The sequence below is a fragment of the Spinacia oleracea genome, chromosome 4 (genome assembly GCF_020520425.1).
Source record: "Spinacia oleracea cultivar Varoflay chromosome 4, BTI_SOV_V1, whole genome shotgun sequence".
In the NCBI taxonomy this organism is placed as follows: Eukaryota; Viridiplantae; Streptophyta; class Magnoliopsida; order Caryophyllales; family Amaranthaceae; genus Spinacia; species Spinacia oleracea.
The window spans coordinates 102737356-102751301 of NC_079490.1; the positions used below are offsets into that span (position 1 = coordinate 102737356).

Genomic DNA, 13946 nt, shown 5'->3' on the forward strand with positions numbered 1-13946 from the left:
AGTCGTAGATGTTGCCGAAAACGGAAACATGGTACGTATCGGAGAATATTATCGGAAATGGAAATATTGACGGAATCGGAAATATTGTCGGAAACGGAAATATTGTCAGAATCGGAAATATTATCGGAATCGGAAAATAATTCCGGAAACGGAAATATTAAATATTTGTTCGAAACAGAAATTAATTCCGGAATCGGAAATGTTAAATATTGTTCGTATAGGAAATGAATTCCGGAATCGGGAATTTAATCGGAAGCGCATCGTACGAATTAGCATCGGACGAGACTTGCTAGACGAAGGCCCAGCATGAAGCCAAGCCCGCGCCCAGCAAGCCAAGCGCCTAACACACACGCCAAAGCCTCGCTAGGCCCAGCGCAAGGCCAGGCCCAACAAGGCATGGCGCGCGCGCGAGCTATGTGGGCTGCGAGCAAATGGGCTGCGAGCTGTGCAGCTCGCGTGGGCCGCGAGGCTTACGCGGGCTGTGCGGTGCTCGTGCTCGTGTGCAGTTGTGTGCGATACGAATCCTAAAGCTATTTGAATTCGTTCTATGATTAAATCCTAATCCTAGTAGATAGAATTTATTTAATAGAGTTCTAAAGGGATTCTAATTAAACTAATTGGTATCCTAATAGGATTCTAAATCCTTTTCCATACTCTATAAATATGTGCCTAGGGTCACAAATTTATACAGAAGTTTTTTCAAGTATTCAAAGTTAGGATTTTTAAGCAGAAAAATAAGCCAAACAATTGCACCCTAATAGCCGAAAATTCTAAGTACCTTAAGGGCGATTCTAGTTGGTCAATCTTAAGGCGGATCCGGACGTGCTGTGGACTTTCTACGGAGAGACGACACTTGGAGTCCTAAAGACTTGTTCTTGTTCGGTTCGGGCGCAGCTAGGGAGGGCACGCTACAAAGTGTATGCATCCTAGATTAATTATATGATTATGTGCAATTAATATGTATCCTGGCATTAAGGTTTTTCCGCATGATTTATGTTGTTCATATGTATCATAACCTAACAGTGGTATCACGAGCCTCTTATTATTTGCATAATCTATTATTGCTTAACATGGTTAAATTTTACAAATTTGCAAAGAATTAAAAGGGGTGATTAATTTTCGTAATTGTTAATTAATTGCAAATTGCGTTTATTTAATTATATGTACGCAGATTTTCGGAAGTTTCTTCTTTACTCAACCAAATCGAGTGATTTTTGTGTCAATTTCGCATATAAAAGGCATTCTAAAATTTTGACAAAAAGATTATTTTTCGGCCGAACCCAGAATTCCCAAATTCGAAGCCTAACTATGACTTTTCGGAGGTTTTAGTTTTTCGAACGCAAAAGTTTGTAAATTTAAGATGTTAAATTGAATATTTGTGATTCTTGTTGTTAAATCTTGAATTTTTGATTGACCTACTGTATATGTTTAACAAATTTGAATGCCTAGACTTGTTAATTATACAACCTAATTTGTAATTATGATTAATTTGTTGAAATTCGAATAATTTAGAATTGATTTGATTTTCATAATTAATTAATGATTTAATTAGGTATCCAGGATTAAAAACCACCATAAAAATTGTTAATTTGTGATAAATTTTAAATTTTTATGACCTAGTTTTGAATCCATGTTAATCGGAATTTAATTGATTAATAAATTTTCGATTTTTCGCCCTAAAATTATGAAATTAATATGATTTATTAATTTGTCATTGATTTTAAATTAAAAAGTTTTAATTTTTATAAAATTCGCTCATAAAAGTTGCACGCACAAAGCAAAGGACGTTACGTGTTACCCGTAAGGGGTGTTGTATAGTGCGGGCACGCGACGACGAGCAAGTGAGCTCGTCGCCCGTGCGGTACGAATGCACCGAGCAACAAAGCGTGGCGCGCGCGCGAGGCAATGGTGCCTAGGCGTCTGTGCTGTGCGCATGGGCGATGGGTGATGGGGCGTGGCACAACAAGACGAGGCGCGCACGCGGGAGAGCGAGAGCTGGGTCGCGCAGCGAGCGCTGCTCCGCGCACCAACGAGCGCTGCCTCGCCATCGATCGATTGCTCGCGCCCAGCGAGCGATGCATCCCTTCGGTAGCTGCTGCGAAGCGAGGGAGCATGCTGCGCGCAAGCGTGGCTTGGCTTGCTGCGTTTGCGCGTGGCTGCTGCTGCTTGTGCCATGGCTATGCGATCTGTCGAGGGGCATTGATGCCTCGTGCACTCGACGGGGCTTGGGCGCAAGCCCAAGTGCCTCGTCATGTTACGATTGAGTCGTTTTGATTTTAATTTGAAATTTTTAGTTCGGAAATAATTTTAATTAACTTCGAAATTAATAATTTAAATTGTTTTCTCGGATTTTAATTTTGAATATTATAATTATTATAAATTTTAATTTATACTAATTATTTTACTAAAATTAAACCTTGAATTAATTTAAATTCATTTAATTCAACTGAAAATAAATTAAATAAATGGATTCGATTATAATTTTATATGAGCTTTAAATTTTAATTAAACTTGTTTGTTTCCGGTTAGACTAGAAATACATTTTTATGTTTAAAATTAGTAAAGCATTTAAAGTTATTGGTTTAAGTGGGAGCATTTTTAGTCATAAACTCTTGATTAGGTCTACAAATCCTTTAAGGTTAAACAACTTGATTAGAATTAATAAGGAATGAATAATTGGTAGATTATTGGTGCCCTTGATTAATTGCTGCAAATATTTATGTGATGCATAACATGTTTTACTAACCAGGTATGTGGGCCATTCATGATAATGAATGGGTGAATGGTATATATTGTATATGTACTGTTTTGCAGGTTATGAAGTGACTAGTATGGCCCAAATAGGATAGAAAATATGGTCTGCGTACCATTAATTTGAATGTAAATGGTCTAATGCACCAAAGTTTGTTTTTTAATTCAAATATGGTCTACGTACGATCAAATAGTTGTAATTAGTTTAATTATAGCTTATCCTATTTGAAGAAAATGGCGCCTCCCATGGTGAAATTCAAGACGGAGTTTCCAATCCATTTTCAAGACGGACTTTGAAGTTGAAGCTTCAAGATGAAGTCGGGCCATACTAGATCACATTTATCTTATGCATGTTTTAAGTTATTTATTGCTCTAAATATGTCTTAATTATGCATGAGATTGTGGCTTGATTATGTTGCATGATTAAGGATTTTAGTTCACTTAAAATCTAATCAACATAGTAAGAGCCTTAAGTTACAAAGTTTAAAATTTGAGTTAAAAGGTGCCATGCCAAAATAACACTTACTTGGATAACCTTTACATCGATCTAGTAATAGTTTTACGCTCAGCGAGGTGTTACTTATTGATCCTAAAGGGGTAAGGTACACAAATAATTGTGAGTACATGTTAGTTTTGGTGAAACTCAACGATATAAGTAAGGAGTCATTTTATGTCGTGGCAAATTCGATAGGTTTACCTAATAAGTTCTTAGACGTACCTATCAACCAAGAGTAGTTTCTAGACTATTAGCAAAAGGCTTTTGCTTACCTAAAATATTTTAGAATTGAGTCAAAATACGTAAGGTGCTTAATTCTTCAATGATTTAAGGGTCTTGGAATCATTTTATTCACACCTGCCGGAACAATAAATTCGAATAAAATGCTAATGACTTGTTTAAATTGCATGATTGCTTTAATTTTCAAGTTATTACTCATGATAAATGTTTAGACTTTGCATGCTTCAAAGTATGTATTAATTATTGTTTATAATTAAATATCTTTTACTGCAATAAATCCTTTTAGAAAGGTAACAGTAAATTTCCTCGATTGGTAGTAAATCCAAGAACGATTCACGGAAATAAGAGAAAATGAGCAATTTAAAATGTACGTTTCTTATATTGACTTTTATGGTTGTTTTCGAGTATCAAAGTCGAATGGAAAACCGATTGGTGCTTGTGAATTCAAAATACAATGTAGTCTTGAGATCATAAAGCATTGAGTTTAAACGCTCAGCTTTACCAATGGTTAACAACCTAATATCTTTGTCCATTTATTTCTCGTATGAGTCTAGTCCCTAGACATTCGAATAGATCGATGCTTAGAGAACTTTAGAAGCTTCTGGTAAGATCATCTAGTTGAAACAGAATATTCAACATAAATAAAATGGTAAGAACTTTGTTGGAGTGACATTGGACATGTCTAAACAAAGTATAAAAGTCAACACTAGAGAATTCAATTCTTAAGACTATAAGAAAGGGTACAAGAAATAGGAAAACAAAGGAACAAATGAAAGGAATTTACAATTCCGTTTCTACCTATAAGTTTATGTTTAAAGAGACCTGACCTAGCAATCAAACTTCCTTGGTATCATATACCGCTTGAGGTTCTTAGTTCGGTAATAACTCAAACAATGGAAGCTAGGCTACACTAATGGCCTACAAGTGGGAAATGAAGCATGGCAATGCTACATTAGTTGTAGGGTCATCTAGTTTGTTTTAAGTCCTTTCAAGGCTGGAACTTAATGGCTATTTTGTTCCATAATCAGCATACCTAAATTTCTGCTTCAAACACAGAAAGACTCGCATTCAAGAAAAACAAAAACAATGTTTGTTTGTTTATTTGAATGAAATGGTCATTTGAAGAAAATAATGCCCTTGGTCCAAGTATGCATTTAATGATAAGTCTAAAAAATGCGGTTCAGTATTAATTGACAAGTTAATAATTCAGTGAGATCAAGTGAGCTGAATGCCTAGCTAGAGGCCGCTTCAGTTCAAGTGGAATTAATGATATTAATCCACAGCTTACTCTTGACTGAACCCGTAGGGTCACACAAATAGTACGTAAACGGATCAAGTATTTAATGGCATTAAATACTCCATCTATGAATATTCGGAATCGACGGATCTTGGTTTCAGTGGGAGCTAAGATGGTCAAAGGGAAGATATGAATACTCCGGAAACGATGATATTGCCGGAAACGGAAATATGGATCGTATAGGAAATATAAATATTATCCAAGTCGTAGATGTTGCCGGAAACGGAAACATGGTACGTATCGGAAAATATTATCAGAAATGGAAATATTACCGGACTCGGAAATATTGCCGGAAACGGAAATATTGTCAGAATCGCAAAAATTATCGGAATCGAAAAATAATTCCGGAAACGGAAATATTAAATATTTGTTCGAAACGGAAATTAATTCCGGAATCGGAAATGTTAAATATTGTTCGTATCGGAAATGAATTTCGGAATCGGGAATTTAATCGGAAAGCTTATCGTACGAATTAGCATCGGACGAGGCTTGCAAGACGAAGGCCCAACACGAAGCCAGGCCAACGCCCAGCAAGCCACACGCATCCAACACGCCAAGGCCTCGACCAGGCCCAGCGCAAGGCCAGGCCCAGCCAAGCCTTGGCGCGCGACAAGCTCAGCGATGGGCTGCGAGCATGGGCCTCAGCGCTGTGTGCTCGGCGTGGGCCGCAAGGCTTGCGTGCGGGCGTGCGGTGCTTGTGCGTTGCTCGTGTGCGTGACGAATCCTAATGCTATCGAAATTCGTGCATTGATTAAATCTTAATCCTAAAAGATTAAATTTATTATTTAGAGTTCTAAAAGGATTCTAATTATTAAACTAGTATTCTAATAGGATTCTAAATCCTTTTCCATACTCTATAAATATGTGCCTAGGGTCACAAATTTAAACACGAGTTTTCAATAAGTACTCATACAATAAAACAGAGATTTTTTGAGCAGAAAAATCAGTCACATTCTTGCTCATAAATAGCCGAAATTTATAGTACCTTAGGGGCGATTCTAGTTGGTCAATCTTAAGGCGGAACCGGACGTGTTGTGGACTATCTACGGAGGGACGACGCGTGGAGTCCTAAAGACTTGTTCTTGTTCGGTTCGGGCGCAGCTAGGGAGGGCACGCTACAAAGTGTATGCACCTAAATTATGCTAAATGATTATGTGTAAATAATATGTTTCCTGGCATTAAGGTTTTCCGCATGATTTATGTTTTGTCATATGTATCATAACCTAACACATTTACGGGTTGAGTCAATATGCTTGATTAAAACAAACAAATCTTTAACAATAAGAAAGTTACTAGGTTCAAATCAACCCCTTGATTTGAGTTCCACTAATCTTTGGCATTGTTTCTTAGACCATATCAACAAGTTAGCGTTCTAAAGCTCTATTTTGATGGACTTTTGAAAGTTGGTTGATTTCTAGATTAATTCAAGGCAAGCTAGTCTTACTTGTTGAAAGTAACAAAAGATATCAACTATTGTTAGAACGCCCAGACAATAGAGTTCAAAGCTAAAGAAATATTTTATGACTTTATTATGTCACCTGGATTTGAGTGAATATAGGTTTATTTACTCAAATGTGATATAAGTTTGAATCTGTTTGGCTAGTTCAAAGATTCAGAAGTATAAAATCCACTTGGCAAGAAATCATAAAGATCTAGGTTAGATCATGTTGATTATTACTTATACCAATAATGATCATCGATGATTGTGTGTTGTAATTTCACGATCTAGCTCCATAAGGAAATATCTACGTTGGAATGATCGAAGTCAATTAGTACTTGATTCGATCAATGATGAATCATAAAGACTTTTCCTACAATTTCTAAAAACAAAATGCTCAACTACCACCAAACTAAACCAAATTCGTCAAAGCTATTGAAAAGTAATTTTAGAATATCTTTTCAATAATATATATCTAAAGAGTTGCTAAACTCAGCGGGAGCTTAGTGTTTGTTATTCGACAAACTAAGGCCCATGTCTAGATATATGTTTCATTATGATTTATTCAAATGAGACACAAGGGTATTGTTTCTACCACGAATTTTTGAGAACATAATGTTTGTTTGCTCGAAATAATGTCCTTTTGGAGATTCGTTTCCAAAATGACAAGTGGGAGAAAATAGACCTCGAAAGTCTTCGAGACGAACAAAAAACATAAACATACATTCCGGAGGCTTTTCGAAGTTCTTCAGAAAATCCGAACACTTATTCTTTAAAGACTTTAGAAGTGGCTTTAAAGAATAGATATCTCTTAGAAGACTTTACAAGTGCTTTAAGGAGAACGGAATATTCAAAGGACTTTCAAGTGGCTGTTGATATTCTATTGTTTGATGTTCTATACCCAAGTAGGCATAGAGTTCAAGTCACTGAAACTATGAGATTCTTCTATTAGATAGTGAAGAAACATATAGTTCAGGTCACTGAAACTATGCGATTCTTCTATTAGATAGCGAAGAAACCTACAACTTTCAGTCAAACTATTATCATGTAGATTAATGAGTTTGTGACTTGTAAGATAGCTATGACGAAACCTAGATTCCCTAAAATGGTTAAAGGCCATATATAGACTCAAATGTTTTAGATGGTTAAAGGCCATAAAACATAATCAATGTTTTGATGACAAAATTGACATTTTGTTGATTTGCAAGAATAGTTTCACAACTATTTGTTGCAAGTTTGTTTTAAGGATGAAAACCATCAAACATGAAATTGTGTTCACACACAAAGCTAGATTAGTTGCTAAAGGTTACAAGCAAATTCACGGCGTGGATTGTGTTGAAGCCTCATGCATAATCGTAATGCTCAAGTCTATAAATCAAGCAATGATTGCATATTGGCACATATGGAAATTGGATGACAAAACGTATTGGAATAACTATGTACATGGTATGTCATAGGATTTGTGGATCCAAATAAATGCTTGAAAAGGAATGCTAGCTTATGAAATCTAAGTACAGATTTAAGCAAGCAATTGGGAATTGGAATTGTATTTTAGTGAAGCTAATAAGTATTTTAGTTCCATAAAATGCACATAATTCTTATAGATATATAAGAAGTTTATTGGGAGTACGTAAAACTTAATTCGTCCTATGTGTATCACACACATATCTCTCTATTGTGAAATAACATTCAAATACTAATGACTTAGATTTGAAATTATTTATCAATGATGGACCAAGGCGAAACTTAGTACATACTGGGTATTAAGATCCATTGACAAAGATCTTAGAATATTGTTTTGGATTAAGTAATGGCATTTACTAAATCTAACACGGAAGACTCCTTAGGAGATATTCGACCCATGTGAATAAATCTAAGTAAAGAATGTTTGAACTATGTATAAGCATTTACTAAGTTAAACATCAAAGGATCTAAGTGAGATTCTTAACCTATATTATATGTCAAAGAATTTAGCTGGTTTAGTATCTACTGAAACTAGATGAGCTAAAGTTACATGAATAGAATTCAATTGGGAATTATTCTGCAAAAGAATTTATCATGTATGATATAATATGAGGATCGCCAAAAACGTATCGTATGGCTATAGGCATGACGAACACATACCAATCTCTATTGGTCTAAGTACAGATCAACTAGATTAAGATCAAGAAAATCCTATGGTGCTTGAAAAAGTACATAGGAATAGTTCTTGATTCAAGGAAATAAAGATATGCTAAATATTGATGCTACACGCATAAACACTGGCAAAGGATCAAGCAAGAAACCCTTTGGAGTTAACCATTGGCAAGGACGAGCTACAAAGCGTCGTGTTTTGAAATGGCAACATGGATTGGAGACCATGAGTTGTTGCATAGGAAATTAACTATTAATTTCTATGTTCTAAAGATACAAATGGAAAGTCTTCCACATATCCGTGAACTGCTTGGATAAGCAAATCCAAACAAAGCATCACTAGCAACCTATACAGTTGAAGTAAAAGTAATTATTGCCTAAGAAGCAATAAAACAGGGTTGTTTAAGTTAAAGAGTTCTTCACTGAACTTGGGTGGATCACATGTCTGCTAACTTGATGGTTCTTCATTGCAAAATGCGTAGAACCACTATCGAAGTAAGAAAGACTAGATCACATAATAAACAAACTCAAAAGATCTTATCATCATATCTCGAAGAACATTCGATGAAAAGGATATTAAGATTGGCAAAGTATGATAACTAAACCTATGCAACAAGTGAGAAGCAACACTCACGTTGTAGCACTGGAAATCAAGCATAGCTTTGAATTCCATGAACTGTTTATAAAGATGGGTTTGAGGCCCATGGTTGTAAAACAATGGGATTGAACATTTATCATATATGAAATGTATTTTCATATTCCATTTAATCTTGGTTTAGTATTAAATGATGAGTCCCTTCAATTTGACGATATATTCAAGATAGACTGCCAGGACCAGTCCTGTGACTAAGAAATGTCTATCAAGTGAACTTGAATGTCAAAAGTTGAAAATGGTCCCTGGTCGGAGTTTTCTATAAAGATGGACGCATAGAAAACGTTAGACGACTAGAATGCAAGATGACTAGTAGTTCTGTTTCTTGAACTATGTGGACATGGCAATGTCGTAATCATTTGCATAGATACTTACTTTGGGAAGACTAGTATCGGACAGACCTATGAAACTTTACTGTAAGAGATGAAAATCTGTCATAAGTAAATTTCATTAAAATTATTAGACATTAATCCTCAATACCTGAGTGATTTGAGATTACTTGTTTGAGAACTACTTACTTTGACGTTGTCAACCGTCGCACCGTAAAAGGAGGCTATAAATGCAACGCTCAGGTAATCACCTATCAAACGAAGTCTAATCTCAAGATCGTAAGATTGGGGTTGTCCTCCCATAAATCGGGATGAGATGCTGAAAGTTGTACAAGGCCACTCGGAGAGCTAGAAACTGTAAAATGCATGACCGTGCTCAGATGAATCATAGGCTTTGATTATCTGTTTATTTGATCAGTTGAACTCTGAAACCGAGAAACACCTCTGGACATAATAAGGATGATAACTCTTACCTTATGTTCAAGAGCAAGCATCGAGCGACAAAGGAATTAGGAAATGCACACTTGTCCCTAAGGACAAGTGGGAGACTGAAGGAAATAATGCCCTTGGTCCAAGTATGCATTTAACGTTAAGTCTAATAAATGCGGTTCAGTATTAATTAACAAGTTAATAATTCAGTGAGATCAAGTGAGCTGAATGCCTAGCTAGAGGTCGCTTCAGTTCAAGTGGAATTAATGATATTAATCCACAACTTACTCTTGACTGAACCCGTAGGGTCACACAAATAGTACGTAAACGGATCAAGTATTTAATGGCATTAAATACTCCATCTATGGATATTCGGAATCGACGGATCTTGGTTTCAGTGGGAGCTGAGATCGTCAAAGGCAAGTAAATGAATACTCTAGAAACCATGATATTGCCGGAAACGGAAATATGGATCGTACCGGAAATATAAATATTATCCAAGTCGTAGATGTTGCCGAAAACGGAAACATGGTACCTATCGGAGAATATTATCGGAAACGGAAATATTGCCGGAATCGGAAATATTGCCGGAAACGGAAATATTAATCGGAAATATTATCGGAATCGGAAAATAATTCCGGAAACGGAAATATAAAATATTTGTTCGAAACGGAAATTAATTCCGGAATCGGAAATGTTAAATATTGTTCGTATCGGAAATGAATTCCGGAATCGGGAATTTAATCGGAAGCGCATCGTACGAATTAGCATCGGACGAGACTTGCTAGACGAAGGCCCAGCACGGAGCCAGGCCCGCGCCTAGCAAGCCAAGCGCCCAACACACACGCCAAAGCCTCGCCAGGCCCAGCGCAAGGCCAGGCCCAGCAAGGCATAGCGCGCGCGCGAGCTATGTGGGCTGCGAGCAAATGGGCTGCGAGCTGTGCAGCTCGCGTGGGCCGCGAGGCTTACGCGGGCTGTGCGGTGCTCGTGCTCGTGTGCGGTTGTGTGCGATACGAATCCTAAAGCTATTGGAATTCGTTCTATGATTAAATCCTAATCCTAGTAGATAGAATTTAATTAATAGAGTTCTAAAGGGATTCTAATTAAACTAATTGGTATTCTAATAGGATTCTAAATCCTTTTCCATACTCTATAAATATGTGCCTAGGGTCACAAATTTATACAGAAGTTTTTTCAAGTATTCAAAGCTAGGATTTTTAAGCAGAAAAATCAGCCAAACACTTGCACCCTAATAGCCGAAAATTCTAAGTACCTTAAGGGCGATTCTAGTTGGTCAATCTTAAGGCGGATCCGGATGTGCTGTGGACTTTCTACGGAGGGACGACACTTGGAGTCCTAAAGACTTGTTCTTGTTCGGTTCGGGCGCAGCTAGGGAGGGCACGCTACAAAGTGTATGCATCCTAGACTAATTATATGATTATGTGCAATTAATATGTATCCTGGCATTATGGTTTTTCCGCATGATTTATGTTGTTCATATGTATCATAACCTAACAACAATGAAAGACCAAACTGTTGCATTTCTAGCCTTACAGATGTTGTACACCAGGCTTGCTACTGCAGTGAAGATGATATTCTTCCTGTGTTTGCTTCTGATGTATCTCTGCACTCCTCGTAGCAGACCAGTAACAGTAGACCTAATATGTTGAACCCCTAGCCAAGTCATAAGATGTTGTCTGCATTGCTTACTGAATTCACACTCAAAGAATACATGCTCCACTTTTTCCACCTGAGCATTACAGATAGGGGAAAGGTCATCAGAACTGATCCCCACTTTGTGAAGTCTCTCCTTTGTCTTCAATCTATTCATCATGGTAAGCCACGTAATGAATATTTTTTTTGGGATAGACAGCATGTTCCAGACATACTTTTGCCAAGGAACCTTAGTTCCCAAGACTCTCAACTGAGTGTATGTCTCTTTTATTCAATACTTGCCATTAATAAGCCATTGGTGAGAGCTTAGATGGCTACTAAAGTTGTTTTTAACCTTACACACAAACTTTACCACCCAGCTAGTAGCAGTAGGGGCAAGTAAACTGATCCCATGCTTTATCCTTGACATACACTCCATGGATCCATTTAACCCATAAGTTATCTTGCTTTTGAGAAATGGCCCAAGCCTGTTTCCCCACTGCTGCTTAGTTCCATAAAAGAAGGTTTATGAAACCTAAACCACCATGAGACTTAGGTTGACACAATTGTTCCCAGGCTACAGAGCGAGGTCTAGCATCCTCAAAGTTACCAAACCACAAGAAATATCTGCATATAGCATTAATTTTCTTGAGAATAGCCTTAGGTAAGAGAAACATTTGAGACCAGTAAACACAAATGCTCATCAATTGACAAGTTCAGCTCTTCCAACAAAGGAGGGATGTTTAGAACTCCAAAGCTTAATCATTGATGTCATCTTGTCCACCAGCTGATCAAAATCACTTGAGTTGAGCTTCCAAGGGCTCACAAGAACTGCCAAATACCTGAAAGGTAACTGCCCTTGCCTGAAACCAGTCACATTAGTTATAGCTGCAACCTCCTAGTCAGAAATACCACAACATAACAAAGAAGACTTGGAGGTGTTTACTGCTAGGCCAATGGTCTTAGAGAACACTTGGAAGCCCTCCATCATCAAACTTATTACTTCCTTATCCCCTTACAAAACATAAGCAAGTCATCAGCAAAACATAGGTGGTTCAGTTTCAGAAATCTACATCTAGAGTGGAACTTAAAACTAGGGTGTTCACCCACTACCTTCATGGTTCTGGAGAAGTAATCCATACACAAAGTAAACAGTAAAGGAGAAAGTGGATCACCCTGCCTCAGGCCTCTCTTTGGGTGTATCAGCTTTGAAGGAACCCTATTCATCATGATGGAATACTAAGTAGTAGTTAAGCAAGTCATGATCAACTTAATGAAGAATGGTGGAAACTCCAGGTAAGACATCACTTCTTGAATGAAACCCCACTCCATGGTGTCATAAGCCTTCTGAAGATCCAGTTTCAGAAAGAAATTTGGTTGAGTTTGACCCTTCTTGCACACCTTAATGATATCTTGACAAATGAGGACATTATGCAGGATTGATCTCCCTACAACAAATGCCCCTTTATTCTGGGAAATGATATTAGGCAACATAGCTCCTAATTTCTCACACAATAATTTAGAAATGCACTTGTACAATATAGAGCAACATGTTATGGGCCTAATGTCTCCAACTGTAGCAGGCACACTCACCTTTGGAACAAGGGTGATGGAGGTTACATTAATCTCCTTTAGCATTTTCCTTGTTCTAAAAGACTCTGTAATAGCAGCATGGAAATCATGTTTGATATATAGTATCCCAAGTAACCTTAAAGAAATGGTTGTTAAAACCATCTAACCTAGGTGCTTTGTTACTAGGAATGTCATCAAGAACTTTCTTAACATCTGAAACACTGAAATCACAGGTTAACATTGCTTTATGTTCATCAGTCAACCTAGGACCCCTTTCCATGATGACATGATTAATACTAGTCCTAGATTCCACTTGGGAGCCAAACAAAGTATTGTAGAAGTTGAGAAATGCCCCTTGAACTTGATCATCTGAAGTTACCCACTCACCAGCAGCATTCTAGATAGAGTGAATAACATTATGCTTCCTTCTCTGCTAGATACTTTGGTGAAAAAGTCTAGAATTTTCATCACCCACTACTACAAAAATGGGCAAAGAGACCCGTCCAAAGTGGAATAAGAGACCCCATGTAAGGGGGTCTCTAGATGGGGGGTCTCTGTTATAAAGAGACCCTCATCTAGAGGGGGTCTGCTTGTTAAAAACAAGAGACCCCATATTTAAGAAAAGGGGTCTGTTATGTTAATCGTACAAAAAATATTATAGAGGGGGAAGAGACCCCTTATTAGAGATAGGGGGTCTGTTTGTAAAAAAATTCAGACCCCACATTCAACATAGGAGGTCTCTTTGAATTCTTTTAATATATTTTATCCATCACACTGAAACCCCATATGCAAGATAAGGGGTCTCTTTGAGTTTTTTTAATATCTTCATAATTAACAAATTTAGACCCCATATGTTAGATATGAGGTCTCTTTGAGTATTTTACTATTTTTAATTATTATACCCAACACAACCCTTTTTATACTTTAATAGGTCTCTTATCATTATTTTTCTTAAA

General features: G+C 37.1%; 1 protein-coding gene across 1 annotated transcript; it reads right to left on the reverse strand.

The window, feature by feature from the left end:
- Window positions 1-12657: 12657 nt before the first annotated feature.
- Window positions 12658-13270, reverse strand: LOC130471756 (uncharacterized). The gene is made up of 2 exons (XM_056842048.1): window positions 13174-13270; window positions 12658-13076 (listed from the first exon to the last, which is right to left on the reverse strand). The coding sequence occupies exons 1-2, from the start codon at window positions 13268-13270 to the stop codon at window positions 12658-12660; spliced, it is 516 nt and encodes a 171-aa protein (XP_056698026.1).
- Between the last annotated feature and the right edge of the window lie 676 nt (window positions 13271-13946).

Bases quoted from the DNA above. Each gene is read 5' to 3' on its own strand.
- LOC130471756 (XM_056842048.1), bottom strand. From the start codon at position 13,270: ATGGAAAGGGGTCCTAGGTTGACTGATGAACATAAAGCAATGTTAACC. The intron at 13,077-13,173 runs GTAACAAAGCAC...CTGCTATTACAG, and splicing joins AGTTCTTGATGACATTCCTA to AGTCTTTTAGAACAAGGAAA.